Source organism: Sesamum indicum, linkage group LG4 (genome assembly GCF_000512975.1).
Source record: "Sesamum indicum cultivar Zhongzhi No. 13 linkage group LG4, S_indicum_v1.0, whole genome shotgun sequence".
Lineage (NCBI taxonomy): Eukaryota > Viridiplantae > Streptophyta > Magnoliopsida > Lamiales > Pedaliaceae > Sesamum > Sesamum indicum.
Window position 1 is genome coordinate 1,462,257 of NC_026148.1, and position 22,655 is coordinate 1,484,911.

Here is a 22,655-nt window from a genome sequence, read left to right on the forward strand (position 1 = left end):
TGCCTTTTGCTTTGGAGGTTGAAGCCTCTCTTACCAATAACACGACATAGACTTATGGATTGTTGCCTCGTATTGGACTAGGATATTAATTAATTTATGAATAGACTTCTCAAATCCGTTAATATTGTATTAATAATAAACGGGTCGTAGGATGGAGGAAGTGACTGAAGGATCACGCCAATCTACGTGTCATTGTCAAGCCCAACTTTGAGGTCTTCAAGTTTCTCCACTAGGGATAGCATCTTAACCCTGTGACTTTATACAGAGAATCCTTCGGTCCTCTTGGTCCCGAAGAATGCTTTTGTGGCGGCATATGTAATATGCGTATCAAGAACCTGATGAGCTTCCTATATGCGGTGCATTACCATTGTTAAAGGGTTCTTAGATATTTTCTAGAAAATATAGAAAACACACAGAAATCAAGGAATTATTGTAATATTATGAAAGACTTGGGCTTGAGTTTTTAACGCTCCCACTATGGATAAAAATGATTTGAGTTTTTCATAGTTTCCATCCACAATAATGTGGTGAGGAAGCTGCCACTACCCAAGTGTGGTCTCACGAGTCATGACAAATTTGGACTAGAGGCAAGTTGTACCATTATTGTGAACAAAGGAACACGATCACTGTTTTTCTGTCTAACTAGTCGTTGGATGCGACGGTTGAGGTGTGATTTGATTGATGGGTTGAGCCCAATACTAATTAAATATTAAGCCTATAAATGGACTTGGATCAAAATAGCATTTTGATCTATCAAGGCCTTCCATCCATAACAATATCATGAGGAAGCTACCGCTATCCAAATACGATCTCACAAGTCATGGCACATCTGAAATAGATGGCAAACTGGCGACTGTTGAGGTATGATTTGGTTGATGGGTCGATCTTAATACCGAGTAACATGATTCGCTTGGAGTCTTCGAAATCATGTGAAGAGGTGAGGCAAAATATCTTGGGAATGTCATGGAATGAGAATGGCATCGGTTGCCTCCCACAAGGCTTTTTTCATGTGAATTTCAAAAACGAAGCATAGTAAATTATTCTTGTGGATCCCAAGCCCACTAGGAAAGGATTTTTCGAACCCCACTTAAGAGTGGTGGGCTTTTGTAGAAATAATGGGAGAAGTTAATGACTAAAAGACCGAGTTTTAACTCAAACTCAATATTGCTATAATTTACTTATTGTTTCTGCTTTGCGTTTGGAATGCATGTCTAAGATACCATTTCTATTTTTATTTTTATTTTTGAGATTCATTTAATGGAGCACAATCGATTAAAATTGACTACGAAAATTAGGGGATTGCCTCGATTTTCAAACCTAGGCTTATGTCATGGAAAAGCCACCTCCATAGGGCTTGCTAAAAGAGTCCTTGCTTAAGGAACATTTGACGTTCGGGATTATGACATAAGGACAATCACAAGGTCCGCAGCATCATACCTGCTTCTATCATCCGTGAGCAATATGACATGTTGGACAGCGTTGGCTCAATAGTGCTCCACATAAATCAAATTTATCGGCACTGAACTGGCATATTGGATAGGCTGCGGCTGAAGCATTTTTAAATCCTAGATGACTGAAGGTTGTCTGTACACAAATATTGGGCTAAGATGCACTCCCTTGTGGAGAAGCTCTAAAACCCCAATGTTAATCTTAAAAGGAGATGTACATTGATGTAATCCTTCAGGTCCCTTCATCCCTCCTTCGACCTATTTATCATAAACTATAAATGGACTTGAGAGTATTATTTCATGAGTTGATAAAATAGTTGGACCAATACCAGGCAATGATTGAAGAATTTGCATCGTCGGTATTGGATTTGGAGGCTTCGACCTCAAAAGTGAAAGATAAGGGAACCAGACGTCGAATGAGAAAGAAGGATGAAGCAAAGCCAGCTACTGCAAGCGCCTTGAGCCGCCTATCGCCTTGATTGGCAAAGGTAAAAGGAAAAATGGAATAACGGTTCGGCAGTTAAAATTTACTTATGATGTTTAGATACAATTGCCGAAGGGCATTGAAGAGGGGGTATTGTGAACTCCCCTTCACCCAAACGATGGAATTTGTTGAGCAAACATGATTACTATTCATATTTTCAAGTGTTGGACACTTGATCTCGAAACCCATTTATGCATATGATTTGTTGAAATGTAAGGAATAGAATGCCTAGACAAGTAGTCTTAAAGTTAAGGAATGGCTAGGCCATTACTGCAAAAGATATATGACTAAATAAACTTAGCTAATAGAATTCATGTTGAAATAGTATACGATTATGTAACCCAGCGTGATCAAGTCATTAGTCAATTGTTAGACAAATTAGAGTACAAATAAAAGATTCTTTTGAGTCTGCTGAGTTATTAAATTGTAGCACTACATAATTGGATTATGCATGCTCAAAATAAATGACTAAAACGGATGGTCAAGAACATAATTTACAGAGAATGACATGCATGAGCTAGGCCATATCCCTCTAGTTAAGATGAGTAGGTTGGTAGATTCAAAGAGTCTAGCAGTAGATGATTTGAGTTTATAAACTTATGAATCCTTTTTGAGAAGGAAGAGAGTCGTGAAAGCACTTTGTGGGATAAAGAATACTTATAAAAAATGATCTATTGAATTGGATCCAAAATAAGACATCTGTAAGTTACTAAATACACAAATACCTCGTCACAAGTCTAAGGATTTCTGAAAAGTTCGGAGAAATTAGACTTGAGGTGGAGAACCAAACTGGTTACGGAGACAAACCCTTCGATGGGAAAATTGGACTCGCAGTCTGAATTATACAGGTTCGTTATAGAATAATGCAAATATCATTTGTAATCAAAATGTTAACTGACCATATCTAAGTTCTCCAAAGGACGATTAGAAAAACTCTGATTACCTGAAAGGTACGAGTTTCTGAAATGAAGACAAGGAGAAGCGATGTAGGACATCGATCCGAAAAAATGGCTTGGAGCCATAAAATTCGCTATGGAGTTCAAACTAAGTTTGAACATCCTAAATAATTGTTTTGACAAGATCATGAGGTACATGACTTGGTCAAGAATAAGGTAGAAGGTCAGTGGGAGCTCAATTGTGTTCCAAGTATTTTAGATGTTAAAAATGTCTGAATCCTTTGGAATGATAGAAAGACGTCTTGAAAGTCTAAAATACGAGCATGGTTCATAAAATTCTCCATAATAGAAAGTGGATTCCTATATAGGGATAAGCTATCCAAGATTCAGTTATGGTAGACTGATGAGGAGTTTAGATGTTTGACATTCCCTACGTCTTTGCTGTAAGCAGCATGGAATGTTGTTTGGTGGACTGAGTCCAATGTTACTCATGCTTTTTAAGCAAAACAATGGATATCTAGTGCGCACCAATGAGGCAACAGACAACTGTTGTTGGGCTATCTTTAATACCTGAATAAGGATTAAAGAAGAGCTCTTGACGCATATTAATGGAGAGTTAATTCTGGATGGCTATAGCGAGAGTAGCTTCTAGCATCATATGAATAATATTTAATCTCAAGACGGACGTATATTCGAAGTTTAAGATAATGTGGTAATATTGGAGAGGCTCCAAGTAGAATACCACAAACACCTTATCATGAAAAATTAAATGTATGGCAATTTTAAAGGTTATATTGAAAACGGTTAGGACTGAAAAACAACGCCTGATTTTTCGGTATGCTACCTAGCATAGCCACACTAATAGTCACCTTGGAGGATGACAACTAGGCTATGACATAAGGTAAAAGGCCCAAGATCTTATCACGGGTCCAAAAAAAAATCTTAGACACTATCATTTGCTTGGAGTGATGATAGGAAGATGTAACATGCGGTTGGACCGTAGGACATCGACAAAAACTACAATAGACCCATAAGACCTAGCTGGTATCTCAGAATGCTCATAATCAAATTAATTTGAAAATATGAGTATTTGGCTTTAAGGTCAAGTAGGAGATTGTTAGAATAGGTGACCAAAAGCCAATTAGATTGGCGGTTTTGAGAACCATTCAAGCAATCTTTATTTAAGCACCCGAAATATGGTAAGTATTCGTGTTTGGCATTTAATTGGATTAAATATAAGTTGGGCTCAATAAAATTAGATTTTTTTATAAATTAGATTTGAATGAAAATTCATTAGGCTTATATTTTTAAGGCATAAAAATCGACCAAGCCCATTATTTTTAGCCCATGGAAAGTTCCATGTAAGGAAATAAATGGCTAGCAAATTGTATTTTGGGAAAGTGCAATTTTGTCTATTTTGGGGATCTCTTTATTCAGAATAAAGAGAAATATACTTTGTAGAAAATAGAATATATTTAAAAATATTCTTAATTATCAAGCAAGGTATATATATGAAATATAATTATTTGAAAATAATTATAATTTAACAAAACAAAATCCCCCTCTTCCAAGGTGAATTCGGTTGCCCCCTCTCTCTAGAACTTGGTGCATTTTTTTCCTCTTCTTCTCTTCTAGCAAAGAGGACGTAGAGATTCTAACTCTAGTGTGATGTGGATGAATTAGAGGGCTGCTATGCTGGAGTCTCAAGTGAAGAACATTTAAAACTACCGTGACAAATGAAGGTATTATTTCTCACCCTTATATTTTTTCAGTATTTATTCTTTTCACATCAGCCCCATGTATATTTTTATTTTAGTATATTGAACACCCAAAAACTTCAAGAGTTCACCCCTTGGATTCTTTTAATTCTTGTGTTTATTTTTTGTTATGGAATGATTTTATTTATCACTTTCGCTAGCGTGTTCCCGGGATGTACCACGTGATCCTTCATAGATTTCTTTCTATAAGTGTGGTGTAGACAAACTGGAGGGGTTCTAATTTGGATCCTAAAAGTGAACTGGAAAAGGAACGAAAATGAACAACACTTGTTGCAGTTTTACATAAGAAAATGAAAAGGTAAAGTTTCAATTTACATTTCTTGCATCTTTTTTATTTTCTTCTTTAACCACATCAAGCATCTTTTATTTGTTGTTATCATGCATTTGAAAACATCTAACGCTCGAGAATTCAAAGGGATCACCCCTTTCAAATTGATTTTAAATTCTTTTATTTTACGCTTCTGTTGCGTTCCGGGATCATACCAGATCCTTCATCTTATGCACTTTAAGACCCTATTATGCCCTTAATATCTATGACCACAATGACTGGATCAATGTGATAAGTTTTTCCAGTTCAATTATAGGGTAAACGAAGCATTGAGTAATAAGGTAGATGCATAGTCTTGGATGGGAACCGACGCTCAATTCCATGCTCTAAACTAAGGTGAGGAAATAATTGATGGAATGACTGTACTCGTATGAAACTCAGAGTCTAAATGTTTACACCACAATTCACCTAGACTCTAGTTCCATGGACTGTTGTTAGACGGCTACCTATGGTAACGAGCTATTTTTGGTCATTGATTAATAAAAAAATAAATTAGTTAATTAGATTAACTAATTGTATTCGCCACATACGCCCAAGTTTTTGAGGGTGAACCTAAAGAGTCAGACACCTTTCACTAGACTGTAATGGAAGTAATTTGAATGAATTTTGGAAGGAATTAATTAATTGAATTAGATTAAATTAATTTTATTGGAGACTATAATGATTGGATCATTTATGTAAAAATACATGGATTTGATTTTCTCAAAAAATGATTAATTGAATTAATTAATTTTGGGTTTGGTATTTTAAATTAATCGAATTAAATTTATCGGGCTGAATTTAATTTATATATTTGATTTATAAATTAAGAGAGAGTGGGCTTGGGTCTTTTAATTGGATTAAAAGACATGAATTTATATAATGGGCTTATAATTAAATTAAAATTTAATTTAAGTCCATTGGACCTTGGCTTGATTTATTTAAATCAAAGCCTAGTCCATTTAAACCAAAGCCCACAACCCGATTTGACTTAGTTTAGGTCAAAAGAGAAGATGACTCCTCGTGGGAAGTGCCTTGGCCGAATTTTGACTCAGAATAAGTCCAAAAATTCAGTTTTTTTATTGTAGGTTGAGGATAGGATGAGATCAAGTGTATACAATAGATCAGGTATTTGATATACATGCATCTATCTTAGCAACCATCTTGCACACATTTTTTCATCTCTTTAGAAGAGATTTTCAATCATCTTTCTCTCCCTCTCTCAACCAGAAACCCTCTCCAAGAACCCTAGTTCTCTTCTTGATCTTGAATCAAAGAAAGAACAAGAAAGATCAAGTTGTCAATTTAATAAAATGGTATTGATCTTTTATTCTTCCCCGTTTTCTTTTTTGCTAGCACGAGGAGGAGACGATCTCCATAGGTGGTTCGGAAGGTTTAGAGTGTCTTTTTCTTGAGAATCTAACCATTAACGGATCCAGAGTGGAGAATTGGAACAATGCAAGAAGCCAATCAAAGAAAACTATGAGAGTGATGTTCTTGTTTAAATAAATGTTCCTCTCATTTTCTTTATATTTTTGGCCTATGTTTTTGTTATTTGTTCACCGAATGCCCGAGATAGATCAAGGGAACACCCCTTCATCAAGTTTAATTCTTCTATTTTTTGTTAATTTGAATTTTTTGCGCTTTCCAGTCCGATCTACTTCTTACATATGCCACCTTACACCAACCAAAGGATATGAGGTGATTAGCTTGAAAAAGATGCCGTTTGGGTTCAAGGATGAGGAATGAAAAGGAGAAGAGGAGCTGTCAACACAGTTTAGGGAAAGGGTTTTGATCAAGAGCCTTTCTTCTTTCTCAAAGTATGTTAGAGATGGAAAGAAGGATTGGAAACAACTGCTAAGAAACCAACCAAGCAAAAAAAAAAAAAAAAAAAATAAGAAGTTCTTACAAATAAATGTAGAATTGTAAGTAAAGGCAAAGTGGAATTAATGGATGAATTGCTAATTTTGAATAATAGTTTGTGTTTCTTCATGGTGTGATGAGACACATCCTTCTTTCTTTCTCAAAGTCTGTTAGAGATGGAAAGAAGATTGAGAACAACTGCTACGAAACCAAGCAAGCAAGAAAGTCAGTCTCTTCTTTCTGATAGGAGTTCGCATGGAGAAATTGTCTTCTTAGGGCATGTCGTTTCAAAATAAGGGCTACAACCTAATTCGATAAAAGTTAAGGCCATTTTAGAATGGGAGTCACCTAAAAATGTATCTTCAAATACTTTTGGGATTATTTAGTTATTACAGAAGATTTATAAAGAATTTATCTGCGGTCGTGAATTCTTTGAAAATTTTGTTATAGAAGCATGCACCATTCCATTGGAGTGACAGGTGCAAATTGAGCTTTAAGGAGTTAAAAAAAAGACGTACCTCCTCACTTATTTTTTCTATGTCCTCTGAGAACGGAGGATATGTAGTGTATATTGATTCTTCAAGACAAGGACTTGGGTGTGTCTTGATGTAGAATAAAGGATTTATAGCTTATGCTTCAAGGTGGTTAAGGCTGCATGAACCAAATTACTCAACCCATGATCTGGAATTGGCAGCTTTTCTACATGCATCGAAAATCTGGAGCTTATCTATTTGGAGATATGTTTAAAATATTTGTAGATCACAAAAGCTTAAAGTATAACCCGGCATAGAAGGAGTTGAATTTAAGGAAAGAAGGTTGATTGAGCTATTGAAGGACTACAACTGCATTATTGACTATCATTCTGGAAAGGCAAATATCATAACAGATGCTTTGAGTAGAAAGACGGTGGACCAACTTGCAGGTATGATTTGTAATAACATGGAGTATTAACTGCCCTTAGAGCAATGGATGTGCAATTTAGCATTGGTGGTGATATTTTATTGGCTACAATGCAAGTGAAGCCCTCCTCCCTTAAGGACAAAATTAAGGATGTACAGAATAAGGATCTATATTTACAAAATATGAAACCCAAGGTGCAAGAAGGAAAAAACCATCAATTCATAATGCATGAAGAAGTTGTGCTATTAAATGGAAAGAGTATGTGCATGGCGAATGTAGAAGAACTAAGAAATGAGATTATGCACGAGGAATACTATGCATCATATACAATACATCCTGATAGTACCAAGATGTATCGAGATTTAAGACCCTATTACATGGTTAACAATAAAGAAAGATGCAACATAGTTTGTGACTCGATGCTTAACTTGTGAGCAAGTAAAAGCAAAGCACCAAGCACACAAGTAAGCTTCATCCTTTATTTAATTCCAAGTGGAAGTGAGAAAAGATTACTAGAACTTTGTCATGGGTTACCACGTATATTTAGAAAACATGATGTTATTTGGGTGATCTTGCATCAATTGACTAAATCTGCTCATTTCTTATCAATCCATTAAAATGATTCCTTGGATAAGTTGGTTGAGTTATATGTTTCTGAAATTGTAAGGTTATATGGTGTTCATGCTTTTGTAGTCTCTCATAGACATCCTCGGTTTATAATTTACATATCTTGAAAAGCTTGCAAAGGGCTAAAATAGATGCATAGTAAGAAAGGACGATTAAGACGTTAAATGATATGATGAGAGGTTCCATAATTGAATTTAGAGAAAATTGTGATGATCATCTACTAGTAATGAAATTTACATGTAACAATAATTTTTCTTCCAGTATTGGTCTGGCCTCGTACTAAGTTTTGTATAGAAGAAAAGGTTGGAGTCCAATTTATTGGGATATTGAGGGATTAAGACAACTTAAAGGCTTGGACTAGTTTAAGAAATAGTGGACAAGATAAAAATAATTAAAAAGTGATTAAAGACAGCACAATATTGACATATGTCGATAATCATCATAGGAAAATGGAATAAGAGGTGGGAAGAAAAGGTTTCTCTAAAGGTATCAACATGGATGAAAATTTTAAAATTTGGTAAGCAAGGAAAGTTAGGTTCGAGGTACATTGGGCCATATGTAATTATTCAACGTGAAATTTCTTTAAGTTGTCCACACCACAAAATGAAACATTAGTTCTTTATCTACTTCTAGATAGAACAAAGAAAAACAAGAAAAATAATTCCAAATAAATACTATTGTTTAATATTCTAAACTTGAATCAAATTCAAAATAGAATAAAAAGGAGAATATTTTGAGAAAAAAGGAGAGCAAAATTCGTGGGTATTGTGTGCTAATGAGATATGTGTGTAGTTTTGCATGATAAATACAATTAAATTCAAAATCAAAACATCAAGTTTGCCTTCAAGGCAACCTATACACACACATGTAGATAACCTCCAACCATGATTAAAAAACCATTCCATAATGTTCATCATGGTCAGCCACAAATAAAAACAAGGGGAGGAGTACTTAACTTGCTCCAACCTCCTCCAAATGAGCTTGGACTTCAAGTTATAAATTGGGCTTGATTAGATTAAATTAAGCTCAGTTAAAGTCCATTTGATAATAATTAATATAATTAATTTTAACCCCAACTAAATTCAAAGATTCATTTAATTCAATCAAATAAATCAAAGCCCAAAAACTAATTAATTGATCCAATCAATTAATTAAGCAAGCTCAATTAATTAATCCAATTAATTTAAAGATGCTAAGTCCAAAATTAATTAATCTAATTAATTAATTTATATTCTCCTTGAATTAATTTAACCCAGTTAAATTAATTCATTCTTTTTAGAATTAATCCCATCAATTCCATAATGATTTGGTGTGTCTCTTTAGGTTCACCCTTGGTTAGACTTGGGCTTATGTTCAACCCATAATTAATTAAACCTAATTTAATTAATTATTAATAAAAAAATTCCACCATGGGTGGCCGCGGTTCATAGTATTAGAGACTATGTGAATGTTGGTATGAACTTTTAGGCTCTCGAGTACCTTACGGGTCTTTCCATCATTCATTTCTCGGTGTAAGTCTAGAGCATGTAATTGAGTGTCGATTTCCGTCCTAGATTAGACACTATGCTCAATAACTCAAGATGTGTGTGCTCTATTAGTTGAAATAGAAAATTATTTCCTACTCAACTAAGCATTGTAGCCACACAATCTAAGAGTTCAAACAATCTCAAAACGCAAAGAAAATTCAATTATCATATATTAACAGGTGACAGATTCTATTTTGGAACCCACCATCCTTACTACATATTCTGATTAGACTAGATAAGACTTATAATGACCACATCCAAGATACGATTATCTTTTGTTAGATCTAAGATACAACCATCATATGCATGTGACTGTCATTGTTCTTCAAGTCCAAGGACTAATTCCGTACCGATCAAGTCTCCAAGGCTTTCATATGACGATTCCCGTGAGTTAATTTAGTCAGTTGACAACCTTGTCAACTAATCCACTAAAATTGCATAGACGTCCATGTATGTCGTTGATGAAACACGACACTTATTTGATGAATGCAATACTTAGTGTAACTCTCTATATAACTCTTGATGCCTTATCTCAAGGTCTTGATTTGGAACATTTCAGACCAACCCTTAGAAGTTTGACAACTATATGGGTTATTTAAATGGTCTGTTGGCATTTGTTGTGACGTTGAAACACCATTCAATGTAAATAGAAGCGCAACAGAGACATGGTGCCATAGATGAATGCTTACTACATTCATCAAGTTAATATTACATTAATAAGATTGTTAAATAATTCCAAAACAGCCAAGTGTATTGGCTTTCTAGTCACATATTCTAACACAATATCCCATTTGTTAAACGATATGTTGTTAGTGCTTGCAAATAAAAATGTGTTGATATATGATTTTATATGATTAGTAGCTTATAAGAAAGACAAAATGCATAAAACCCCCATGTGTTTCAAAAAATTTGCAAAAAAACCCTCCTGTTATGAGATAGACTAAAAGTGCCCCAGTGTTTTGTAAAACTCAGCAACAAACGCCCCTTCTGTTAGCAATTAACGGAAGGTGCATTACACGCGTTTTTTCTGCATGTGGGGGTATTTTTTAACTTTTTCTTACCTTTTTTTTAGGTATTTTTTTTATGCCTTTTTTATTTTTGTTTTGTTTTTGTATTTTTTTTATAATTTAAATTGAAATATTTAATTAAATTTAATTTATTTAATATTAAATATTAAAAATTATATTTAAATTCAAATAACTTTATAATTTTTAATTGTTAAATCTAAATTATTTTAAATTGATGATAATATATATTTAATTATAAGAATTATTATTATAATTATTCTTAATTAGCTAAAATATTTAATTATTATTATTATTTAAAATAGTATTAATTAATTAAAACATATTTTAATTAATATAATTAAAATTAATTAAAATATTAAAAAAAACTGAACGATTTCGCCCCTTTTTCGCCGGAAACTTGTTTCTAAGTTTTCGGTGCCGTCCGGACGAGTTTTAGATGGCCAATGGTACTTTTCAAATCCTCTCTTTAAGAAAAATATTTTCATACCTTCATTTTGAGTTTTCGTCAATCGAAGAGATTGGGTTCAAGCCACGACCGTCGAATATATTTGTCATCAATTCGTCTCCGTCCGATCGAATCTCGATCTCAGACCACCACCATCAGACAAGTCTTTTTAAGACAATTCTAACGAGACCGACATCACTCAATTTCGTAAAAAAATTACAGAGATACGGCAATTTTAATAAATTATGTCGTCGCAATGAGATGGTGGTGGGAGGCAGCGGGGGATAAGGGGGTTGGGTGGGGTAGTTATTTTTTTTAATATATAATAATAATATATTTTTAAAGTTTTAAATTATTTATGTATAATATAAGTTCAATAATTTGTTGAATCTATACCTTTTTTTTTTCAAAATCTAACGGTTGAGATAATTGATTAGATTTAACGATCAATATTTGATTAAAAAAAGATCCAACGGTCACTAAAATAAGAAATAATATATATTAAATAAGAGTATAACGGTTATTTTCTAAAAAATTAACACCATTAGTTGGATTTAGTGGAGAGGTTGAGCCGAGTTTTACAAAAGACAGGGGAGCTTTTAGCCTATTTCATAACATGAGAGTTTTTTTTGCAAACTTTTTAAAATACATGGGAATTTTATGCATTTTGTCCTTATAAAAATGGTGATATGTGCAAAAGAGGGAGCAACGAAAAATTGAATATAATTATTATGTGAATACCCATTGATAATCTTTAACTATGATATTTAGGGGATATGATTGTAATGTCGTTAGAGGGTGCTACATAAAAGAATTTTTGAAATTCCTCCAACACAAACAAAAAGAACAAAAAGTAAAGCTGGAGAAGAAGGTCAAGAGATTTCTTTTCTACAAAATTGAACGAGGTGGAGATCGAAACATTCCCAAAGGTGAGCTACAAATTATACTTTTGATTTGAGATTACATACGCGGGCTCCTACATTAATATTATAGATATCCATATTTAATTTTTAAAGCGATTCAAAAGACAAATCAACCTCCAAATCTTGGAAGTTGGAAGTTAAAATTAAGATTATAGCATATAATGCGAAATTTCACGGTAGGTCTCTGAATTAATACTATAAATAATCAAATTTGAATTTGAAGCAAATCTGAATGGAGATTTTAACTTTAAATTATAGGCTTTTTTATTTGTGAAGAGAAGAATGAGATTATTATAACTATTTTTTAGCATTGACTTACATATTTTTATTTGAGATAATTTTCTTTATGTTGTGAACGGGTATAATTTGTGTTCACATGTATATAACAAACAGCAATGGGTGAATGATCTTCGTTTCGCCCATCTGTAAAACCTCCTGCAGTAGGCTACGAAACAACAATGGGCTTTTCGGGGAAGGTCTCTAAACATATAGGACTCCTTGTATAACAAACTGCTCCTTTATTGTGTCAATTGATTGACCCATTCGAGAATGATGATCAGTGGCCATCGCATTTCACAGCAGTTGCGAGAGTACAACCCTTGCCAATTAGGGATTTGCAGTTTCAACGGCAACAAGCATTGTTGGTTATATTACGATAAAGCTCCAGCCGGGCCGCCGCCGCCTCGTAGATTCCCTTTCTGTTTTAGGTGCACACCTTCCTCGAAAAGGTTCTCGAGATTCCAGTTATTGGGCACCAGTTCTTCGTGTTCATCTTCTTCTTCGCCTGTTGCCAATGATAACGACGACATAACTGGAGTCTCATTCGTTAATAACGAAAATTGCCGGCAAGACACCTCTGCGGCTCCTGTTCTCTCGGGGTCTTTGAGGTAATTAATTAATTCTTCTTTGTTGTTTGTATTTGGTGCTGAGGTGTTGAGATTATTGGGAATAGACTCCTTCAATTAAGAATCTGGCTCCATAAATTTACTTCAGATGCGCAACATAAAATGCTTCCGGCAATTTGGGGAAATTTCATGCCATCCGCTTGGAGTAGTGCCGAAGTGACTGTTTACATTATGTTATCATCATCTATAATCTAGGAGCTCACAAACACACTTGGGTAGGTGGCATCTAATGGGCCCTATCATGACCAAACTACCGGGCAAGTTAGACTTAATTTTCAGTATAAAGTGGGAAAATGGTTCTGCATGTCATTATGTTTCTCTTAACTAGCTTGGTGAGAAATCACAATCGGATTTGTTTTGCACTACTTTTGTTTGTTTCACGTTGTTTTTCTGGTTCTCAAGTGTTTCTCGGTCTTATTAGTATGTTGTCTGTTTTTCACTGTGAATAGCCCAGTTGAAAATGGTTGGCATCCTCCATCTGAAGGACTGTCCTCGGTGGCAGGTTGGTTCGTCATACCTATTTTGTAGTTTTACTTTTACACTTCTCAGCTGTTATACACACTTGTGTTTATGATTGTTATGTACTATACAATTTAACTCTTACCACATTTTGATTTAATTTGTTTGCTTTCTCAGGCGTAAAATTATAATGTAAGACCACTGATAACGGTTAACCGTTAGAACTATTTTTCATTTTCTGGCTTTAGGTGATTATCTAATCCAAGAAGGATTATATCTTTTTTGGTGCATTTGTGGTAGAATATCCCTATTTACTGAGATGGTTGTTTTGTCACTTCATTTTTGGTAACAGCTCTGATGATTACAAAATTCGGCATTTCAATGACTTTGTTCTCCCCCATCAACTTCAGCGTCAAGCTGTTTAAGATACTAGTTGTTTAATGTTATATTGCCCTCCGGAGTTTGTTATGTTTGCCAAGACCTGGTATTTTCCTACCACATGCTCTACAAATTGCCTAGATAACTCTTCTTGGATCTGGCGTTTTGTGAAAGAGAATGAATAGGAAAAGCAAAGTCAGTGAGAATCAAATCTGATACATTTTTTCACTAGCAAAAACATTTGAACATTGAACATTGGAAAAATAAATGAAATCTACTGACTGTATCTGCGAAATGTTTAGCAGGTGTTTTTTATTAACAAAGCGGGCAAAGAATTGAACATTTCTCTTAATTGTTTTCTTCAGTAAATTTCAAGATTCAAACACCAAACATAGCAATGTGTTCATAGCTCCAATCTAGTGTTGCCAGCATGACCTTTTTTACATTGTTTGCATGAGATCAATTGAGTAAAGTTGTTTTCTAGGTATGTGGTGAACACCATTTTCAGCATTTGGAAATATGATTTATTGAGTTATATGCATGAAATTATGTGTAAACAGTTTTCGTAATTTGTGGCTGTGTAGAGACTTTCTTATTTTCTTGTGCTAATGTATCATCACATAGGCTCTTTCTCATTTGACCTGGATAAGGACTTAACCATTTGAGTGATGAGTTCTATTCAAATCTACTTGTTTGAATATGAGTTTCAAGGTAGCTTAACAATTGGAGGCTCTCTTGTATTGATTGTGTTTATGACTTATAAATATATCCTATCTTGTTTTCTTTGTCCTTGCTTTTCAAAGATTGAACATTTATTATGTGTGTGTTTATATACATGTATGTCTGTATTTTTTCTCATCCATGACGTGAGTCGTGATGGACGAGATTTCCCTCAAAAACCCATTGTAAGATCTGACTGCAAGCCCGTTTTCTGGATTTGAGTATAAATTTTACGAATACTGCGACTGATATTGCAGAGTAACTGATGCTTTGTCTTTGTATATCAAACAAATATACATCTTTTCCCTGTATTTTAGTTCTCTTGGAAATCATATTAGACTAATTCATGTTATATAGATAGTTCTATGTCTCAATTTATCATTGATTTCTGACCTTTCTTGGTTATCCTATATCACAGGAGGGGTAGTAGCACTGGGAAAGTTTGATGCCCTTCACATTGGTCATCGGGAACTTGTAATCCAAGCAGCAAAGATAGGAGTTCCATTTCTGTTATCTTTTGTCGGTATGGCAGAGATACTTGGGTGGGAACCTAGGTATGGAGTACCCTCGTCTTCACAGCTCTGTCTTTCATCTAATGCAAAATAGAATATTTAGTAGCAAATAAAGCAACATTTGGCCTATATGTTCCTATTATCTTCAGTTTCTCCATTGACAAAGTGTGTATTTTCACACAACTGGGCAAACAGAATGGTCTGTGAACCTGTCCTACTCATGATCAGTTGTAACGATATACATGATACAATCTTGAGACAGGGGTCAAATTCTTTTCTATTGGCAGTAAAGTTTTTCAACTGTACTAGTTGTCAGCAGATCAATTTTTACAAATACGTTCATGAAAGTTAAAGAGGATCATGCAGTGCTGAAATAAAAAACAACTCAAGGTTGTCTAGCGGGCAACTTTCCGGGCTTAGGAGCATTGAACAGTGCCTGCTGATTGTTTGGGACATTAATGTCCTTAGTAACACACTGACTACCTGGTATGCAAACAAGAAGTGCACCAGCCTAGACTTACAGAAGCAAGCTATACTTGACTGTATATATAGAAGAGGAGGACTGGTAAAAGATGGCTTACAAGTGGAGTTACTTGCTTCACTTTGTAAGGGAACTTGGAAAATGATATGATGACACAGATGAAAATGCAAGGTCATATTTACTTCAATGAATACCAAAGCTAGGTTGCCAAGGGAAGAACAACTGATCATGATTAACCCTATCAGTTGCAGTAGAAATTGTAGAAAAAAGAATTACACTGAAAAGTTGAATATATGAAATACATGAATATCAAAGTTTAGAACAAAGTGATTGATGTTTTATGATTTCTTTTTGTCATAATTAGAGGGAGTAAAGTCTTTGTTGCTCACTTATGGAGATAACCTTTATGGAATTTTGCTAGAATAGAATAGACATTGTCCCGTAAGAATGTTTAATAAAGCTTTTTCTATGCATACTACTACTATAAAGGTTTAACTGAAATATCAAGCAGAAAGGGAACAGAAATAGGTAGACCAAGCATTCATGAATGAATATAATTTCAAAAAGATTTCAGAAATTTAGTGAAAAAGTATCTAAATTATCCATTAAAAATCCATGCTACTGCATAAAAAACCATTTTGCACTACTGTAATCTGCATACAAGCTAATTTTTGGTCAATAGAAATTTCTGCATCAGTCATCCTGGAATTGGATTGGTTCTTGTCCCTGATTGGTCTGTCAATCCTTTTCATCCATTGTTTCTTTCTTTATTGACCCAATTTTGATATGATTAAATCAATACTATTCTGCTTCATTAAACATCTCTTATGAAAGTTAGAGCCTGAAGTACAGAATATATGGGTCCTCCCACAGTACATAAAATCTTATGGTATAGAACAAGCTATTTTCATTAATATTTTCCACTGTGGTTATTGAAAATTTGAGGCATATTCCAAGTAATAATTCTCGTTAGAAGCTTGAAGTGCTTTTGTAACTTGCTTGAAACCGAAGCCTCAAAAATGATGGTTAACAGATTATAGATTAAAGGTTTCCAAAAGAAATAACTTATTGAGGTGTTTGCGGGATTTATTTTACAGTGAATACAGATAGCCATGAATTTTATATTTGAAATTAGTGATCTCGTTGTACAGGTTCTTTACTGGTGTAAATTTGAAACTTGCTCGTAGGCTAACTTAAATAAGATAGCTATTGATAATTCACAACTATGCAGTGAAGTTAGGGACTCTTGAATTTTGCCCTTGCATTGGCTGCTAGACTTAGATATCCTGATTTAAATCTGTTCTCTTAAAAAACAGTTTATGATGTTCAGAACTAATTTGTGTTGTTTATTGAAAATCATATGGCTAGTGGGGTAATTTCACCGACTGTTGAAGATGGGGCCTTTAGTGTTCCAACTCCTAAAGCGTCTTCACCTAGTATGTTCTGTAACTCTACTCAGTATAGTGTTCTCAACATGAAAATGACACATTTGAAGAGAAATTGAACAAAGTTAAAGCCTTGGCTCCAGAACCTAGATTCCCCTTCCTTGACTTGGAATTAAGAGCTTCTTTCCTCAAGGAGGACTGCTGCCCATCCCATTCCAGGATCTCCATTAGCACAAGCAAGTTACAGACTGCACTTATGGCATATTCGAGTTGGATAGATCTGAAAGACCTACGCGGAGGTCTTCCGGAAGAATCACTTGCAATGATGCCTAGGAATGTTTTTCATTTTATCGCTCAAAGTTCAGTTTGATAGTTTAGCATCTGTTAGAGCAGCATTAGCTGAATTTGAGATGAGGGAATTTGAGACAAAAAGAAAAGGGATATAGGGGAGGTTGCCGGACTTAATATCATAGCAAAGGAAAGAGCATAACAAGGAATAGGATCTGATTCTGACTAAAGGCTGAAAAGAGTGGATGACTGGCATGATGATTGTTTAATTTGGACCTTTTTTGCACAAACTCTGAAAGACAGCTGCATGTTTATGGGTTTTGCTAGTGGATTGGTGTAAGTTCAGCTGCATCATATGTTCGTCATATACAATGGTGAAACTCTTCTTAGATAAGAAAAGGGTGATGAAAACACCAGAATGGACTATTTGAGTTTTTATGCAAAACATGTGAAATTTGCTCAATTTTTATTTGTCACGGTGTCATGGGTGGTTTCTGTAATTATACAAAAGGCAGGGGCGGTTTGTCTAAACAGACCATTGATTAGGGGGTGTAGATATAATTATCACTATTATTTAACCAGCATTAGCCTGTGAAGAAGTGGGAAGGAGAGTATACTTTTTGACGTCTTCTATGCATACTCTTACACAGGGCTCCTATAGTTCCTAAATGTGATCGGAAGCGGATCCTCTCCTTATGGGCTCCATTGTGTGGTAATGTTGTACCTAAGGAATTCCATGTTGAGTTTTCAAAAGTTCGACATCTCACTCCTAAGCAATTTGTTGAGAAGTTGTCAGAGGAGCTTGGAGTTCGTGGTGTTGTGGCAGGTAAGATTTGCCTTGTTGATCTTTAGTATTTATTAATTTTATTAATGTCCAAGAAATAACTAGTAAGCTTGTTTGAAAATATGGCAGGTCAAAACTACAGGTTTGGATATAAAGCTGCTGGTGATGTATCTGATCTGATGCGACTGTGCGAAGAGTATGGCATGAAGGCTTGTATAATAAATTCTGTCATGGATAAGAACCAAGAGTTTGTAACCACAGCTTCTAGCAATTCAAAGGAGCAAGGGCAAGTATCATCAACTCGTGTTCGTTATGCACTTGCCAATGGAGACATGAAATATGTGTCAGAGCTGTTGGGACGCCACCATCGCCTGATACTAATGGTTAAGGACAAGAAAGAAAAGTTTTTTAGAGATAGAAAAAGGCTATCAGCTTCGAGGTCTTGTTTGTTGAATCTTCCACCGAGAGAAGGTCTCTATAGAAATTGTTCTCTCGTGATTGGTGACGAGAATGTGGTACCGTGCAGAGTCACTATCGATACGACGGATATTCATTTGGAATGGGATGAATTAGATCCTCATATAAATCTTACTGCTCAAAACTTAGAGTTATTGGGTATCGACTTCGGTGACTCCGATGTTTAACGCTGTTTAGTTTTTTCATCTGGTTTCTTTTGCATTATCATTTCTTGGATGACTATGTTCTTTTTGTCCTTTTACCAGTAGAAGTCATCCTATGCAGAAGCAAGGATCAGTTTTTTTTCTTTTCTTCTTTTTCCGAAACGAAGCGACGATCAGTTTTGTTTCTTAACTTGTTAATAATAGCATAGCACATTTAGTTACCAACTTGTATATTGTTTCTCCTCCTCCTCCTTTTGCTCTATCTTTCACTTTAAATCCAAAAAAGTTGTTCTTACTTGCGTTTGGCGTAGGTCAGTCTCAGCGATGGACAAAGAAGGGAAATGTACATCTTAAGCGGTTTAGATCATGTTATGAAGCCGAGTGTTGACAATGGTCATGCAGTTTCGACGTGTATAAATATTTATTTGACTATAATTTATTTTGTATTGTATGTATAAATATTTATTTGACTATAATTTATTTTGTATTGTATGTATAAATATTTATTTGACTATAATTTATTTTGTATTGTATGTATAAATTATTTACTATGTAAGTTATCTGTCATTTCTCCATGTAAACATAAATAGTTAGGGATTTTAGATTTTACTTATTTTACTGAACAATAAATTAAGTATTCTTCTACATCAAATAAGAAAAAGTTATACCGAATAATTTTTGTTGAATATTAGGTTGGATTTGTGAGTTCGTGATCCAATATGTATTCATATTTGAAATAGAGTTTGAGTCTCCCAAATACATATTGGGATAAGGACTCCTATGAGATAGACCCTATTTGAAATAAAATTTGTGGTCTTCTATTTATATATTAGCATATGGGCTCCTCTTAGAAATAGGGGTGAGAAATAAGATACATAGTTGTGATCATAGATACACAGAAATACAAGTGTGATACAAATGAATTAATTATAACACTCTTTGCAAATACCCTCTATATATATTTCTCTATGTTCTTCCTTGGAGTATCACAATAGAGTTCTTGGATTTGAGGTATGTAGACGAGTAGGTTACTCTAGTAATAATTTACCATGGCGAGTAAGATATGTTCGTGGTTTGTACAAGATTTGGAGTAAGATCAATTGTAGGGTAATCTTGGGGATGTTTGTGGAATGATCTTTAAGACAACAAGAGAATTAATGTGTTCGTGATCCAATCAAGGTATGGGTTTATAGATGAGCTAGATCTGGATACGTGGTTTGGCATACTTTCGCTGCTAAAGGTCAATTCGATCCACAATTATGTGCCAATGCGTTGATTGATTAATTAACATGCATATATATTATTTATGATATGCGAAATCGTTTATTTCATGGATTACCCATTGTTATTTTTCAATAGTGGTATCAGAGCAGTTATGGCTTAGTCTCGCTAGAATTGCCTCATTGATCACGAAAATTTTTATGATAGAATTTTTTGCAAAATTCATTTTAATAATGAAAGCATAGGATTTTTTGTTGATTTTTCACCATATGCAGATTTTAATGTGTAGATTATGTGGTTAAAATTTGGTGAAAATTGGATGAGTGATTTGTGAGTAAAATCAAACTCTAGTTTTAAATCTATTTTTCTTGATTAGAAAATCAGATCTGATTTCAATGTTTTTATTAAATACTTTTATGCTATGTTGTAGAGCATCAAAAGAGGTCCGCGACAGGCTGTGAATCATGAAAAACGGATTTAAAATAAATGAGATATGAATTTTTGAAGTTTTCGTCAAAAAACACACATTATTTGGAAAAAGCGTCGTTGATGCCGAAAATGAGCTGGCTAGTTGCTGGCGCTGGGCCAACTAGGCGCGGGTCCCATGATGGCTGACTAAGCGCTGATTTGGCGCCAATTAGGCGTTGACTTGATGTCAATTGGGCAAAGGGGCACTAGGCCTCTCGCCTAGCTTGTGAGCCACCAAGCCGAACAAAATCTATGGCTCATGACTAGCTCTCTATTTAGTTTTTTTTTTCCCTCGAAAAATTCATTTTTCCAAACCAAAAAGAAAAAAAAATTAAAAAATTATATTTGAGGGGCGACTTATTTTCGGGTTTTTAGAAATTATCTTACTATTTACCATTAATCAATCTTTATCAAATAATATTAAATTGATGCATACGGTGAGAATTCATCAAGTTGGCTGTGTGTTTCGTTGTGCTTACCACTGATATTGAATGGATTTTCAATGCCATAATGAAATGCCCACAGACCAAAAGGTTAGACCCTTAGAGTTGCGCTGCGCATAAGCTTGGCAGCCATGAAATTAATTCTTGAGGATCGATTCAAAACGTTTCAAGTCGAGGAACTTAAGCAGCGTATCGAGGGTTTTATAGAGACTTGCACAAGTACTGCAGCCATGTCTCGTCGGCAGGAGACCTAGGTCGTCTATGTAGTTTTAGTGGGTCAATTGGCAAGGTAGTCGACTGACTGAACTGACTCGTGAGAAATATCATATGGGAGCTTCTTAAGGCTTGATTGATATGACTGGGATTTTCGGTTCTGATAGTACGAGGTTAGTCCTCGGACTTGAGGAATCATGGCATTTGCATGTGTACGAAGACTTTATCTTGGGTCTAGCAAGCGATAACTATGACGCAAGACATGGTCATCATAAGCTTTGTCAGTGTAGTCGAGATATATAGCGAGGATGGTTTTCATGATAGAATATGTCCCCTATTAGTATACAACGAGACTCCTATGTGGTCTGAGATGGTTTAGACTCTTCAAGTTTATGGCCATAGCAATTTATTGAGTGGGAAGAGATTTCCTACGATGATCAGTAGAGTAAACGTATCTCGAGTTTCAAGCATAGTTGCCTAGTCATGGATGGGAACTAATGCCCAGTTCCATGCTTTAGGATGGGTGGCGGTTGACAGTAGTTCTATACTCGTATGGATTTGGAGCCTAAATGTTCACGCCACTATTTGTCTAGTCTCTAGTGCCATGGACTGTTAATAGACAGCCACCCATGATAACGAGCTATTTTCGGTTATAGGATAATAAAAAATGATTACCCTTTTCTCTTACAATTCGCAGCAAATCGTTCTTTTTTCTCTTATGAAAATCGCATCTTTCCTTTTCTTTTTCAGTGTTGACTGGAGCACTGAGCGTGCGTATGTTTAGTCGGCTCACCAAAACTGTCAGAAATCTTTTCCACCCTTTTTGGTCCCTTAAATTTCTATTTTTAGCTTGATTTTGCCATCTTTATCCCATATCAAATCTTTTTAGCTGAAAATGCGATAAATCCACGTGATTAGGAATATTTAGCTCAAAAAGGAAGGTGAAATCATCATAAAATCATGACAAATTGTATAATTATCAAATACCCCCACACTTAACCTTTTGCTTGTCCTCAAGCAAAAATCAAAATCACTTATGCATTCAAAACTCCCTCCAAATTTGAACATACTCGAGGCAAGTCGTGATCATGTGCAAAGTAAATTTCTTATTTCATGAAAAAGATAATTCAACATGTATCCAAACAAGTTTTCACATAATGACTATCATCGAAACCAATCATACAAAATTAGTGGACTTTTTCTCTCCATTTTTCAATCTCTCAAGTGTATATGGTTCAAGTGTTTATCTCGATACTTACTACCACAATGCTTCACCATAGGCTTGCTTATACACAACATCTCCACCACTTTGAAATATGTACATACATGGATCAAAAGGTCTTTGACTTTGATTGTAATGGGGTTTTGGTTTAGGGGTAGGATATTAAGGATAACGAGGTTAAATTTCAAGAAATCAATTAGAGCACCAAAGAATTGAGTGAACAATAAATCGAAGCTCTCAAAAGTTACTCATTTACCCATTTCTTCCCTCAAAATTTTTTTACAATTCCTTGAACTATGCCTTTCTATTTCTTGAGAAGAGATGATTCACT

General features: G+C 34.8%; 1 protein-coding gene across 1 annotated transcript; it reads left to right on the forward strand.

The window, feature by feature from the left end:
• On the forward strand, nt 12,150-19,052 carry LOC105159794 (FAD synthetase 1, chloroplastic). The gene is made up of 6 exons (XM_011076984.2): nt 12,150-12,231; nt 12,619-13,112; nt 13,580-13,632; nt 15,106-15,241; nt 18,004-18,179; nt 18,267-19,052. Exons 2-6 carry the CDS (start codon nt 12,775-12,777, stop codon nt 18,779-18,781), a joined length of 1,218 nt encoding a protein of 405 aa, XP_011075286.1. The 5' UTR covers nt 12,150-12,231; nt 12,619-12,774; the 3' UTR covers nt 18,782-19,052.

Bases quoted from the DNA above. Each gene is read 5' to 3' on its own strand.
- LOC105159794 (XM_011076984.2), top strand. From the start codon at position 12,775: ATGATGATCAGTGGCCATCGCATTTCACAGCAGTTGCGAGAGTACAAC. The intron at 13,633-15,105 runs GTTGGTTCGTCA...CCTATATCACAG, and splicing joins AGGACTGTCCTCGGTGGCAG to GAGGGGTAGTAGCACTGGGA. The intron at 15,242-18,003 runs GTATGGAGTACC...ACTCTTACACAG, and splicing joins ATACTTGGGTGGGAACCTAG to GGCTCCTATAGTTCCTAAAT.